Below are 15,944 nucleotides of genomic sequence, written 5' to 3' on the forward strand. Positions count from 1 at the left end.
TGTCGAAACCAACTCAGCATCTTACTCAAGTCTTTTGATATAATATCTATCCATCAATTCCCTATGTTATATCTTTCCACCATACTGTGGACATGAATCGTAACATTCTATGGTCAAACATTGTCACAATCTCATCCATTTTCCTTGTTAATGCCCTTCTCAGCAGAAGCATAGGACTAACAAAGAAAAGAGTTGGGATCTTGAAAAGGTTTCACCACAGAATGTTAGTAAAAACCTTATGCAGTCATAGTAAATCTTTGCTTCCTCTACCAATGAAACACTCTTAACTAAAAGTATTCTAGCTGTTTCTCTTCTTTCATTTATGCTGAGGCTAATCTCTCTCTCAAGCCCTGCTTGACAGTCCACCAGTGTATCCATAGTCCTCACTCCTTTCTTGTTTGGGATTGACAGCATCTTAGGTTGCTGGCAACATAATAAGAATATCACTTACGTTTCATGGTAAGTATCATTGGTCCTCTTTTTTTTTTTTCATTCTCTCATACCCAACCAATGAGTGGAGTTAGGAAGTGTCAAGTCTAGTCTGTGTTTAGATCAGTGACCTTCTAGGACCTTAGTTTTGTTGGTATTTCTGCCAAAGCTTCCTTCAGTCATGGATAAAACACCATCAGCCACAATGACTATTTAGACAACTTCAACAATAAATCCTTCACACCTTTTACATTAATTTCCAATTGATGCATGCCAGCTCAGGTCTTGGCTTCTTTGGAAAAGGAGAATAGCAGATCCTTGAGTAAATTTGTTTGTTACAGTTACGGATTTCCTTTTGTGTGAAAAACCCTTCTCCCTGCCTCCAATCAGTCATCAGTTTGCTCCACAAGGCTGAAAAGAAATACTGTTCCTCTAATCGCAGTGTGAACATCATTTTTGATAAATCAGCCATACAAGTGGCCTCTTGCTTCTATATTGGAGTCAGGATAGCCAGCTACAGTACTTCACTTTCAAGCTGTCTTCAGAATGGGAATAGTATCCTTAGTGCTTCATTTCATCAGGAAAGGGGATTTTCCAGCCTTGTGGTTGGATTTCTACAACTCTTTATGTAAAAAGGACACCCCTCATCAGCCTTCAGGTGAAAACCATGAATTAAAATCTGGTATCACATACACTAAAAACTGACAGATGCTACTTTATCATTGGAATTCAACTTCTGGATTACCAAGAATTTTCTCTGACTCCCTGCTATCCCCTGTATTATGGACTTATTTGGAGGTTACAGTGGAAAGTATAGCATCTTGTGAGAGCTCTATATATAACATCATGCCATCAAATCTGTAAGATTATTACAAATGCTCTTTACTTCTGCAGTTTCTTATTGCCCAACTCCAAGAATTCACTACCCTTATGACAAAAAAACCATTAAAAGATCATGTTCCTTAGTCCAGTTCGGAGGACTTCATTACTGTTGTGGCCTTTCCAGGGGGCATGTAAACGTATTATCATCCTACCCTTCTTATAAGAAAAAGAAAGGCAGATGGCCAATATCCCAGCTTCCAGGTCAGAGAACATGAAGTTAGCAGAGTGCTAACAACCTGACCTCTGAGAAATCCTAATCAAAGTAGATTGGCAGTGTGATTAATTCAGGTACTGTGTAAACTATTCCCCAAATACCATACATCTATCTATTCAAGAGTGAAACTTTAAAGTTGTAAGAGTGATGGGGGATTAAGTGTAAAACCTTGGTTGTCACCAAAGCATTTGAGATTGAGAGGGTAAACCTTATAACCTTGTTTGTCGGCAAAGCATTGCTTACCCTCTGGAATAATGAGATTTTGTTACTTTGTTATTGTCTTTTCATGTCAAAATGATAGGCTGTAGTAAGATATGTAATGATTTGTATTTGTGAAACAAATTTTTTTTAAATCTTCAATTTTGTTGTTTTTAAAGCAAGTGCTGTGCATAGGAAGGGGTTAATGTAGAGGAATATCAAGTGAGCAGACTCTGGTTTTAAGATGGGATAATATTACTGAGCATGATGCTCCTTTTTGTATTGAAGAATGCCATCATCATGCTTTGTATTAAGCTGTTTTAAATTATCAAACTCATAATTTTACAAATGTTAGCATTTGTTTATTTCTGTGGGTGTTAATGGTGCTTTATAACCAGGTACAGAAATGGTTATATTCAATTCAGCCACAGTAGATACAGGTTTGGCTGTTTTATCAGCATCTTCAATAATTAGGATCCATTACATTGCACAGTAATGTGACTTATGAAATGAATACTTGATCTGCCATACAGGAAATTGTTTGAGTTGGTTCTTTCATTAGCTCTCTTGAAGGCAATGAAAACAATGTTTTAGTGTCCGTTTAATGATGTTCATGGCAAGAAGATAGAAGTATTGTTATGTAATGAGAACTAATTAATTTTATTACAGTGGTAAAGTGTATTTACGAGGGAAATTTTTTTTCACAAGGTGCTTTCTTATATCCTCTATATTATTTAACTGGATTTTGTCTGTGACGTTCATGGGTATCCAAATAACTTTTAGATAAATAGAAAAGATGGATGTATGCTCAGACTTTTACTGTTGTGCACAAAAGTCCATTCCCTTAGCCATCCAGAGAGTGAACAAGAATCCACTGACTATGACTATGAAACACCAAAGCAGTTGAACAAGTAATTAATGGAAGACCTAACGGATGTCACACCTTAAGGGCATATGGGAACAGGAAGGAGGAGTGGGAAGCAGGTATTTTTCTTGAGCATAGAGTAGTCTCCATATTCTAATATCGTTAAGAAAATGATCGTAAAGTTTTTGTTGTTGACAATACTGGATGAGTGTGAAATGTGCAGTTAAGGAAATATGCGAAATAAATATGAGAATAAAAGTGCTTAAGAAGTTAGTATTCAAGAATTATTGTATCTTATCAACAGATATGACTGTCCACAAGATCGATACAAAATATTTCAGCAACAGTGTTTATGATGGTGTTCTATAATCTGTTCTGGCATTTGTGCGTGTCCCAAGTCACCTCTTACCAAAGGTATACCTTTTACCACGGGTATGGGTAGCATCATCCTTAAACCTTTAGTATAGACTGTTTATGTTAATTTAAAAAGTGCCAACACTATAATATTGTTTGTGGATTAATAATTTTCATGACCATGGCATTCTACATTAACAATAATCACAATTGGACAGGTAAAAGATTATTAAATTCACAGCGCATTTTCATTGCTGTAACCTCACACCGCCAAACAACATATAATGAAAAAATCATTCGCTAGTTATGTCTATTAGACTACCACTTACCCAGAAACACACACACACTCTCTCCTATCAGTTTTTTCTGTCTTTATCTCTGTGCTATTATTAATATTTTTTCTCTGCTTCTCTCTTTCTTTTTACTGAATATGAATTTGTTACATTGGTGAAAGTATCTGAATCTTTCATTTTGTGTTAGTATTTCAAAAAAATTACATATAGCCACAATTTGTGTCTAAAAAGTGGCATTCAGTTGTCATCATAGTATTTCAAAAAAATTACATATAGCCACAATTTGTGTCTAAAAAGTGGCATTCAGTTGTCATCACCCATATCGCCCACCCTCACTATGGATGTTGGCCCAATCACGCAGTATAACTAAATATAACAGAGCTATGAATGTTTACATATAGAGGATGCACCAGCAGCAGTTTGTGGTTGCTACCTCAATAACGTAAGTAAACCGAAAATTTTGATAATTTGATGCTATAATTTTTTTTTTTATAAGAGAGGAGCTGAAATGTTTTGTATCGATCTTGTGTACAGTCATGTCTGTTGATAAGATACGAAAATCTATAGGAAATACTAAATCATGAATACTGACTTCCTAAGCACTTTTATTTTCATATTTATTTTGCATATTCCTTAACTGCACATTTACACTCAAACCCAGTATCAGCAAAAACAAAAACTTTACGATCACTTTCTTAATGACATTAGAATATGGAAACTTTACTCTGTGCTCAAGAAAAATACCTGCATCCCACTTCTCCAACCTGTTCCCATATGCCCTTACAGTGCGACATCTGTTGGGTCTTCTGTAAGTTAACTGTTCAGCTGCTTCAGTGTTTCATAGTCAGCGGATTCATGTTCACGCTCTGGATGGCTAAGGGAATGGACTTTTGTGCACGATAGTTTATCATCCAAGAAGTTCTGATACTACAGGAATTCAGTACATATTTAGATGATTAGATTTGATGTGGTAATTGCTATATCTGTGCCTGAAATCATCATCATTATCCATGAGCTAGAAGTGGAATTAGTTTTTATCACTCTTTGCCTTGTGCACTTTTTTCTTCCCATCTGGTTCAGGTTTTTTATGCCCTTTTCTGCAAGTCCTTGGGCCTTCGTACAGACTTTTGCCTAACTACTAAGATTTCTATAACTTGTCTGACCATCTTCCCTCACCCATCCACATTTCACATTTAAATCATATGTGGAAATGGTGGTACGGTATGGCTATAATGAGAGATTGTGTTATTTCATGTAGAACGTGCAGTTGTTAAGTGTCACTTGCTAATTTCTTGATTTTATTGTGCATGGTAATGTTGTCATATTAGGGAAAAAAAGTTTACTTTCAAATTGTTCAGATTCTTTGAGTTATAAACCCTACAGCACACAAAGACCAAAGGGACCTTGCAAAATGCCTTTAGTACTGCATATAGAGACTTATGCAAGGTACATGGCAGGATGCTTTTGGGAGTAAGAATACTAGTGTCAAGGAAAACAGATGACTGAAAATAAGCTGATTAACATATTAGTCAGATGGCAGGATAGATTGAAAAGTAATACCACTAGGGAAATGACTTAAGTTCCACATGTAGATGAGTTAATGTGGAAAGGGTGATGTAAATGTTCTTAAGCCCTGAGAGAATAATACATGATAGTGTTGAGTTGGTCTCCTGTGAGCGCCAGGAGTGTTAGAAGTCCCATGCATACTTGGATGAGAACTGTTAGAAGGGAGATGAAGATGAGTGAAGATTTGTGGAAGACAGAGTGGTGGAATTTCACAGGGGCCACTGGCATTATGCAGCATTTGAGACAATATTGATGATGATGATGATAATGATGAGCCTATTAACTTTTGATAGGCACCACAACCTCATCATAGCTAACTTATGGTACATATATTTTGTTTATTTATCATTCTTATTTTATACAAATTCAGCATTTAATCTGTCTTTCAGTCGGTTTTGGATATTTGCTGTATAAAGTTTAACACTACAAACACTATAACTAAAGTGGATTTTCAGTCAGTAAACTTCATTTTTATTTTTACAGTCAACTGACTCTGAACTCCATGAGTAGTGCCGCATCTCCATCACAGGTGAGTTCTAGACTTACTTCACCCAGGCCTTCCATAGATTCCAACATGACAACTAATGGAATAATGATTTCAACTTCTCCAATGCGCAGTCCTATGTTAAAGTCCTTAAGTCAGGATGTTAACAACAGCCTTAAACCAGATGTGAAATTGAAGGTATGACTTTATCATTTAGCATAATGACTGGCAGTATTTTGGAGTGTTAGCAGTATCTAAAACAAGCAGTGAGTAGATTTTAGTGTTAGTATTGAAAACTAATTGCTAACAAATGTAGTATCAAGAGTAGATTTGTTGATAGAATTGAATGTTTTTTTAAGAATTTCTGTGCAAACCATTAGTTCATATTTGCTAATTTGTGTGTTGAATGAATCCCCAGATTCATTAATCTGCTGTAGAAGAAAACAGAACAACACTGTTAGCAGAATTATTCTTATTACAATGTTATGATTGTTTATGGGTCACAAAAGTTTCCAAAATCAGTGAAAAGCCACAGTAATGCCAATTGCTAAGCCAGGGACAAAGAAATGTTATTTTGCCTTTGTTGTTTGCCCTTCTCATAGATTTTATGATAGTAAATGTTGTCAGAGACAAGAGGGCACTACAAACAAAAAAAGTTTAAGAGTGATGATCTCCAGTGCATGACAAACCCTGTTGCAGCCTTCCTGCTGACCAGACCCTTTGTTAATGCTAGGAATAGGAATTTGAACCTGAAGAATAAATCCCAAGGAATTCTCCTTATTGGACAATCTGCTTTGAAAATTCTTGAGTGACGAAGCGAATAAACAAAACCTTTGATGAATGTAGATTTCTCAAAGTAAGCTTCATTTGAGTCCATTGGTGCTTCCACTTGCTCATCGAGAATATCTTGATAATGAGCCACATTTTCTAAGTGGAAAACTTGCTGTTGTGACAAGAATAAGAAAACCCTCCAAGCCATGTGAAAAGAGGCAGTCTTCAAGCAGAGCAGGGTGAGCATAGATCGTCCTTTCTTGTAGAAAACTGACAGCAAGACAGGGGTGACAGCACTGAAGGAATACTGGAGTCCAGCATGAAGCAGAAGGACAAGAGAAAGGCAAATGATGAACTAAAGCTTTATTGATAAGAGGGAAAGGCATACCAAAGATGTTGAATGTCTGCATTTGAAGACTGCCTGCTGCAGATATAAATGGAGCTACCATGAGCAAGCAAAGCAGGCATACTTCAAGACCAGAGGATGGACAACCTTTTTCTGTACCACCACAGAACCACACAAGAAATGGCAGTGGAACTGAAAGACTTCAGTCAGAAAAAGAACCCCAAAAATACTATTGTTATGATGGAAGTAGGACTGCCACTAAACTTAAACCACAGAACTCAGGAGAAGCTTACTCTGCTTAGATAGCTCTATAGTACATTCTTGCAAGGCAGGAAATAATCATAGCCAGAAAGAAAAATTAAATCTGGGAATGAAGAGAATCTGCTGATTACTATATTAGTTAGAGTCCTTCTAAACAGATATGAGACTTTCATGCTTACATGGCAGGCCAAACATCTATTAGTGCTGAGCAAAAGGGAGGTAATGCACATAAGAGTGAGATGAAGGCTGATAAGAAAACCTTGATCCAGTAACTGCATTCATCGAGAGTAGCCATAAAATGAAAGCTGAAAAGTTTCAGAAAAAAGAGTACTGTACAGTAATTCTTGCCAAAATTGTGTATTGTTTAAAATATGAAAAAATCTACCTGCCTTGAAAATGCAGGCAGTGCAAAGAAAGTACTTGAGGAAAACTTTACCTTGGCCAGTTCACTGAGGATATATACAGGAAACAACATTTATGACTGAGGTACATGATTCAGAAATGAAAAGGCTGAATAGGTAATATAAATGTATGATGTAATTATACAAGGATAAATTGTTGGTGGTTAATGAGTGCATATATAGATGCTTGTTAGCATCGAGAAAAATACGGCTAAGTATATGTATGATTAGTTCTAAAACATTGCTGTTTATACATATACAAATTTAATGTAAAAAGAGAAGTTTACAGACACTAAAATGATCTAGCTAGCATGCAGCTCATAATTAGTACAATGCTAAGTACTCAACATTACTCTTAAACATTGATAATAGTAAAGCCATCTTTAAACAATGTAAGTACAGTGTATATAAATTCAAAGAAACTGAAAATATTAGCATTTTTTATTGAAAAGGAAATAAGCTATTTATGGAAACTAAAAAAACTACCTGTGACCCTGATGGAGTAAATCTTCTAGTTACAAAACCATGATGAGAGTGCTGAGAACTACTGTTGTTATAACCACACAGTACAATAATTATGTAATAATTAGAAAGGAATAACAGAATAACAAGAAATAAAACATGGAAATGAAAAACAGTAATCCTGAATGTTTCCAAGTCCTTGGGATCTGGAGCTATTACCTAGCAAGCCCAGCTGTTCTTTTCTTTTTCTTAGATTAAAGCGTCTGGTGAATTCACACAGCATACAGATTAGCTTAAGTTACAGTAATGAGTGTGTGAATGATATTAAAATGAAATGTAAATGTAAATACAATGGTTCATAGGCAGTACCTTACACCTTTTAATTCATATAATGCATTAAAAACCATAATAGTGAGGCTCATTTGGTAAAGCAAGTTCAACTGTTGACATGTAAGTAACATTAATATCCTGTACCTTTTGTCCCCTGGATACTTTAAGCTATGTATTGCCTTGTATGCTGTAGCTATGATTTAGTATGTTACAAAACTTGACTAAAAATACATAGTGATTGGATATACAGTTGAGCGCTTGGACCCCCGGAAAATATTTTACTCTAGTTGTAAAAGTTTACCAGTCTGTAAAAAATTTATTTACTATGATTTCTTATTTATTAAATAAAAGTGAAAAATGCAACTAGAGAAGTTTTGAGTTTATGTATTTGTGGAAAATGTAAAACTTTAAGTTTGACATCTATGAATATTAATTTGACAGGAAGTTTTTATTTTATAGGGTTTCTTCATTTATTTAAGTATAAAGTACTATATTTTATTATTTTTTCACTCGGCAGACACCAACAAATTTCAGATTATACCAAGTACAAATATTACTTTTACTGATGCCTTTTTGCTGAGTTGGGCTAAAAAACCAATTATCAAACCACTTGTTTCAATAAGCCAAGTGGTAGTTGGATGGGTGAGATCCCCCCACATATCTCAGCTGCCAAAAGCTCACACTTTTTACTCAAGTCTGGTTCATGGTCCTAGATAAAGAGAATTAATAAATGCTAATTCACCAAAATTTATATTTTTTCATAAATTTCTTATTCATTTATTATGACTAATTATTAACGTATTTTGGAATTTAGTTTTGAATTCTAGTGTTTGTATGTGCACATTTTAATTGCATATATGAATGGTTGATATAATTGTGTGTATGGAGGTGAACATGGAACTGGTGTCATTCAGCCATTATATTTATGCTATAGTAACAATGGGGTTAAAACTAAAACCATATCATTTTCTTAAATATCCCTTTGTAATGTAATACTTAAATTGTCTTTCCTCCACCCTAGTCGACTAGCTGTCAATGCTACACATTGTACTTCAATGACAGCAAAGCCTTTCAAATAATGAATACATAAAAAACAAGTTTAACTTTTAAGATTCAAATCTTTCTCACCCTCTCTCTCTCTTTCACGCCATGTTCATAAGTCTAAGATGATAAATATACTTTCTTTAATGTAAAAGTTAAACTTGTAACCACAAATTGTAGATTGTCATCATTCTTCCACTTTCAGGGTGCTTAGACTTGCTCTTGTTAACAGTCTATGCTTTGTGTAGATATACAGCAAGTTGTTGTATTAACCAGTACAGCTAGGACTAAAGAAACTTGCCAAAACATGCACAATTGGTATGGGAATCATTTTAGTCCATAGTCATTAAATTAATATTCGTGAAAACATATTGCAAGGTTTATGTCAAAGGTTTGGGTAAATTAATTTATAAGACAATCATATAAGGAATACTAAGAGTTGCATTGGAGAACTATTTAGTTACTGCATTATCAGTGTTCGAGGTTTGGAGGCTGAGGTCTTCTGGCTGGCCCCTGCCATGGAATAAGGTGACTTGGAATCAGACTTTATCTCTTCTATTAGTTAAAATAATTTTTTGCCTTTGGTGATTTTATATGGTTTACTCTAATTGTTTACTATTTTTAAAAGCATTTTAGCAGTGCCCAATAATTTTTATAACAATTATATTTCTGAGGACCAATATCTCCCCTTTCTGGAGATATTCTGAAATCACTTCACCTGAAAACTTCATTGTTTTTCAAAGTTATTTCCTGTGAAATTTATGGTGTAGGTTTGATTCTTGCACGATATACACATCTATTAATTGTTTTCCATAGGTAGGCCATGAAGGCATACTTTTGCCCACTTTCTTCCGAACTGGAATTACATTTAATGATTACAAATTTACCTTAAGCTCAAGTTCATGTACCCAAGGTATGTAGACCATTCTTGTAATGTACAAGAATATGGGCGACAGAATGCCTTGCATATTACAAATTTTTATTTTAGGATCAATTCTTTCAAAAATAAACAAGCTGCACAAATGTGATATAAATAAAAGCAAAATGAAAATAACATTAACAGCTAGAAGAAATTACCTTAATACATATCTACTACTGTTTTAACCAGCTGTAAACTCACCCTTCTCACCACTTGTTCAAACTATTTCTGTCTTCTGAAATCTATTTTCCAGCCTCTGAAAACATCTTTGTGCCTCTTCCTCCTTCATAATAAATCTTACCATTTTACACTGGCCATGAAGTTTAATATTCTATGGTCACCATTTTCCAGTCTCCATGTTCCCTGTCTGTGCCCATGTTTCTGATGCATAGAGTACAACAGGCCTTATGTGCCAGTGCAAGTCTTTGCCTTCTGTCTAATGCTAGGACATTTTTATTTACCAATAGTACTGCTATCTCTCCATGCCATCCATGCTGCAGTTATTCTTTTCCTTACGGGCCTTTCATCTCCTTTGTCGTGGTCCAGTGTCCCCAAGGTAACATAAATGCTCTACTTCTAAAGTCTGCCAGTTTATCACAACAGTTTTCCACTTCCCTCTCTTCCCTGTTTACTCTTGCAATATATTTTGGGCATTGGAAAACTCCTCTTCCAAAAATATTTTGTAATCCTAACGTAATGTTAATTAGATGAACTTGATGTTATGCTTGAGGGATATACCGGTAATTTCCAAAACATGCTAATAATTTTGAGGGAAAATCAGTTTTCGTTATGGGACCTTATTTTGCTTTGACTTAATAACTTTGTCACTTAAGTCTGGTATAACACAGCATTACTTTGTCTGACAGGCCAGAGATACATAAAATTAAGTTCCAAAATCTTGGAGTTATTGAAAGCACCACTGGCATGTGTTGTGAGATATTTTGACTTGAATTTACTTGGTAGTTTGCAATCAAAGTACTTTGAAAGGATCTCCAGACTTTTTTTTTTTTTGCCCGACGGTCCAAACCTCTTGAGTTTGATCTGCCATGCAGTTCTTGGGGAGGTCTCATCATCCTAATTTTGCTGCTTACACACAATCAAGCATTTAAACACTATCCATGAGTTTGATCAGTTCTAAAGGCATTATTGACAAATATTTTTGTTAGTCCTCACTACTGACTTGGGTGAACGTGTTAGTTGATACTCACATATGAGTCTTGCTATCTCTTTTTAAGTACTGTAGTTTAAGCAGACGTCCCAGTTTACATTCCCAAATCTTGTACGGGTATTGTTCTCTTGTATGAGAACTGGAGGCAGACAACACATATTGCGTAGAGTATAAATTCATTTTCTGAATAAACCATGGATAATCACTCTGTCTCATTAAGGTCACAGTGGTTTTTTCTATTGTAACTGACTTCTTCCTTATTTGCAAATTCAATTCAGTTTCAGTTTTTACTTTACTGACAAAACTACAATTTTACAGGAAATATCAGTAAGTGAACCAGCTTTAGGTAGCCCAAAGACTAATTCAGTCCGTAGCAGGAAGACAGGCACATCCCCTTCAGAGGAGGGTAACTCCTCTGATTCTTCAGAACGTCCACCAAGCACTGACTCAAGAAAAAAGAGTAAAAATTGGTTTAGAAACGGGATTACAGGAAGTTTGAAATTAGGAAGAAGTAAGAAACAGAAAGATATAATTTCAGAAAAAGAACCAATAAAAGAAATTCCCAAAATTTAACATGGTAAAAAGTGCATCACTTCTGTAATGAAGCATTTAAGCTAGTTTTCTCGTATGCACAATTACTCATAACTCTCAACCACCTCATGTGATATGTATTTAAATAGTATATGATCATTTTCTGTATTTCCTTAATTTTTTTTTCTACCTCACCAGTATTATAACTGATGTAGTGTACTTATTTCTTGATAAATTCTATATAGATCAATCTTGATACCTTAGTGGTTGTATGTGCAAGATGAAGAAACAAACATCAATATGATAGATGGTGATTACTGATGGAAAAATGGTGGTTTTCTCATTCCACTTAGCTTGAGTGTCAGACTTTTGACAGTTGCAATATTAATCTACCTAGTACAGTAATATTTTTATCATTACAAAGTATTCTTAGTCATTTTATCCTTAACCCTAACTGTCATAGCTCTAATATCATTCATATTTTGACAGTTTGTATATAAAGATATATTTAGTGTTCCATTAATTTCTGTGCTAATTTGTTATTTTTATTTCCCCTTTTTATTTATACATTACTTGTAATTTGTTGCCATAGGCCTCTTCCACATAAAGGCAGTAAGTTATGGTACACAAGCATAAAATTGTGTGTATTTCTCGACTGCAATAGTATTTGTAAATATAAGTTTATGACCGAAAAAGGAGAGAATATACATGGAATAGGATTAAGTGATATTGTGACCTATTGGGCTTTCAGCTAAAAATTAGTGATTCGATACATGATTGTACAGTATCAGGATTTGATTTTTTTACATAGTAAAAGTACATTAAAACACCAGTTCATACACAACACGTACATTTATTTTTCAGTCTATACCAACAATCATATTCTCAGAACAGATTCATTCATAATTAAAAATTACATTTTTTGTATTTAAAGAATGAAAAAATTCAAGGTAGGTGGTTTGGTATTGTTATTTCTGTTAGCTATAAGCTGCTTCCATTTTTCTTGTAATTTATGATAGCTCATCATTATTCAGATATTCTTGTAAATTATTCCAGTTTTCCACATATTTTGCTGTACCTTTGGGAAATTTCAGACTTCTAGTAGACAAACAGGTGAAGTTGCAAACATGCCTTTTGTAAATTCAAAAGGGCTTAAAGTGTTGTTCTGTATACAGTGTGTGTGTGTGTACATATATATATATATATATATATATATATATATATATATATATATATATATATATATATATATATATATATATATATATATATATATATATATATATATATATATATATATATATATAAACATATATATGTATACATAGCAACACTGTGAGTATTGCTGTAAACTGTCTTTAAGTCTGAGTATAGAAAGGATTTTAGCCCACTACTGTCCTGTGTCCTACATCAAGCATTTTGGTGATACATTTTTGAATGGGCATATGATAAGTTCTGTGATTCTGAAGTGTCGCACTGTGCATTTCATATTAATAAAGCCAAAGGCATTATATTATGTATTATAGAGCTTACTGTAAATATTACAGTTGTTCAAAGGTGCAGTTTTCTTTGTTGTCTTTTTTGGTAATTTCCAGAAATATTGTTCCTACGTCTCCCTAATAGGATCATTGGTTATATTTAACTGAGCCATGATTGGCTAATTAGGATTAATTTTCTCTTCAGTTCATTTACAAATTTCATAAAATGTCTTGCAATACTGTACAGTTTTATAAAGTAATAAACAGTGTGACTGGTGACTATGGTAGGATTTATTAATCTCTAGTATCTCATCAGTTTTTCTTTGTGTGATTTACAAGAATGTACCAAAATGTTTAAAAAGTCACATAAAGAATGTTATGAATTTGTGTTGCCCTTCACATGAATAGCCCTGGTGGCTTGAAACTTTTTACTCAATTTTCTTTCCTCAATTTAAATGGCATTCATTGGTATATGTATTTCCAACATTTTTATTTCTTCATATTATTTTATTAAAAATCATGTGATGTATCTTTAATTTTCATATTGTAGAGTAGTTAGATAGGTGGATAGGCTTGTTACAACATGTGCGTAAGTAGAGTTAGGTGATTTTTGTTGGTAAAACAAAAGTCTAATCCATGTGCACATAGTAGTGGGAGGTGTATGGATGTGTGAATACTGAACTGATGTACTTAGATGGCTGTGTGTGTTTGCAGATATCAATAAAATCAGTGTTAAATTTGTACTTAACTTTTGTGGCAGTAAGTTCCAGTCTTGGAGCATCTACTGTGGAATGCCTTTTAAACCTATACAGCAGCACAGGTAGTTTAATTAATTTTGAAATAAATATTTTTCAGTTTATATTTTAAGCAAAGAAACCTCTGTTTTTTTTTTTGTTTTTTTTTTCTGAATATAACAACTTCTGCATTCATAATGTATTCCTCAATGTTGAAACATTTTATGGGAATTCTTAACACCTTAAAAATTAAATACTGATTTGCTGTTCGACACTGAAAGGCATATACTGTAGTTGTTAGTATTTTTGCTAATGTATATTTAATTTGCATACATTTTCAGAAGAGTTTCCCACTTTGGTTATTAAATTTGTTTAGATAATTTTAGTCTGAAATACATTTATGATTGTCTGCTATGGCTTCACCGTCAGTTATGATTATAGAGGCGTCATTGTTCTGCAAGTTTTATTTTGGTTCTAGTGTTGTTGATATAGCTTTGAACAGAAAAAAAATTAAATTGTAAATGTATTTTAAGGCTATAGAATATATAAAATCAACAATTTGAATTGTTGTAAAATCTAATAATTGTGTATGCCATCTAATATCACTGGAATGTAAGTGATCCTAGTTTGTGAATGATATCTTCACCTCCAAAGTTCAATTTTTCCTTTGAATATTTGAGGGCAGATTGAATTAGTTAATGAATGACAAACAGATGAAGGTAATACTGAAGTTGAAAGTATAAGTTAACATCATTAATATCTAATAATTGTACTTTGAGTTACCTTACTTATTCCTTATGAGTGCATATCACACTATTACTACTATGTTTTAGGAATACAATAATGTAGTTAGAATGAAAATATAGAGTTAGAAAAAAGTTATTTTTTTACAATGACTTCTGGCTTGCACCTTCCCATCCTTAACTATGACATTTCTTTTGAGACTTAAGTACAGTGAATGATACGTTGCAGCATATATAATGGACTTGGTATATTTATATAGACATTTTCCTGTAAAAAATATATTTGAATGACTTAAAAGAGAGTAGTATTGTATATTTATTGCAGAAAGTATCTTTCAGATTTAAGTTTTATCAACATAAAATATTTATGATCCATGAGTAGATATGTACAGTATTCAACGTATTTTTTGCCAGTTTTCATGCAATAAGAATAAAAACTTGAACCCATTTTCATCATGTTCCCTGTGTATTACCCTGATTTTGGGTTTAAGAAAAGGCATGATAATTGATGATCAAGTGAAAAAAAGTGTAAGCAGTCATAGTTGACTCTATGCCATTATTTTTCGCAAATTGTTACGAATAGCTTTGCTTACTGGTACAAAAATCATAGGCAGGTTTGCACAGAATATTCTCCAAATGAACATGGATATTCATTGTTAATTATTACAAATAATAATACTTGAACTGCTGAGTTGGTATCATCACTAATGGCACTCATGGTCATGGAAATTGGCAGACATTTAATAGGGCACACGAATATAATTTTACATCTATAGATTCATATAATTGCTAATCTAGAGATTACTGCTGTTTTGTACTGTGGTAATGCCTGGACATTTGTACATTTTTCTGCCAAACACTGTACTGATTTTAATTTTTGTAAATTAATGTTTTTATAAAACCAATTACAGTACACAGTTATTTCAAAGCCCAGTCATTTCTAAAATGCTTTTCTTAAATTACATGATCTGCCCTTGTGATGTGTGTAAGTGAATCAAGTTTTGTATGACTGACTGAAAATATTAGAGTACTTATGCAAAACAAATGTTTTACCATAATGTAGTATGCCTGCAAGTAGTTACAGAATGTATGACCATGCATTTGGGACTTTGAGCTTCAGATTTTGTAAACAAAAATTTTAAAATCATATTGGAAACATTAAATTCAGGGACAAAATTATAATCTGCAATTGTTACGTCAATAAAGATGTTTTTACTTTTGTAACATGAGAATTACTTTGTTATTACAAATTATTGTTACCTTGACAAATAAAGGATGAAAGAAACATTTGAATATCGCAAGAGTTCACTTCACCTTCCCCCCCCCCTCTCTTTTACTCTCCTTTTCTATTTATAAAATAATGCATATGCATTGCTCTCATTTTGTTCCTGATTTCCAAGATGAAGTGTTTTATATTTATGGGAAACTTCAGAAATTCCCAATTTATGTTCATAAACATCCACTGTCTCTTGAC

General features: G+C 33.5%; 1 protein-coding gene across 20 annotated transcripts in view; it reads left to right on the forward strand.

Moving 5' to 3' along the window:
* Stim (stromal interaction molecule) overlaps positions 1-11,691 on the forward strand; it is a 240,478-nt gene extending 228,787 nt beyond the window's left edge. For 14 of the 20 annotated variants that reach the window (XM_067132346.1, XM_067132355.1, XM_067132361.1 and 11 more), the window contains 2 exons: positions 5,285-5,330; positions 11,303-11,691. In XM_067132346.1, coding sequence (XP_066988447.1) covers positions 5,285-5,330; positions 11,303-11,557 — 301 coding nt within the window. In that variant the 3' untranslated portion in view covers positions 11,558-11,691. Of the gene's footprint in view, positions 1-5,284; positions 5,484-11,302 lie in introns of all 20 variants that reach the window. The other 6 variants (XM_067132347.1, XM_067132343.1, XM_067132348.1 and 3 more) reach the window with 1 other exon arrangement.
* Positions 11,692-15,944: the final 4,253 nt, after the last annotated feature.

Source organism: Macrobrachium rosenbergii, chromosome 31 (assembly GCF_040412425.1).
Source record: "Macrobrachium rosenbergii isolate ZJJX-2024 chromosome 31, ASM4041242v1, whole genome shotgun sequence".
NCBI classification, from domain to species: Eukaryota; Metazoa; Arthropoda; class Malacostraca; order Decapoda; family Palaemonidae; genus Macrobrachium; species Macrobrachium rosenbergii.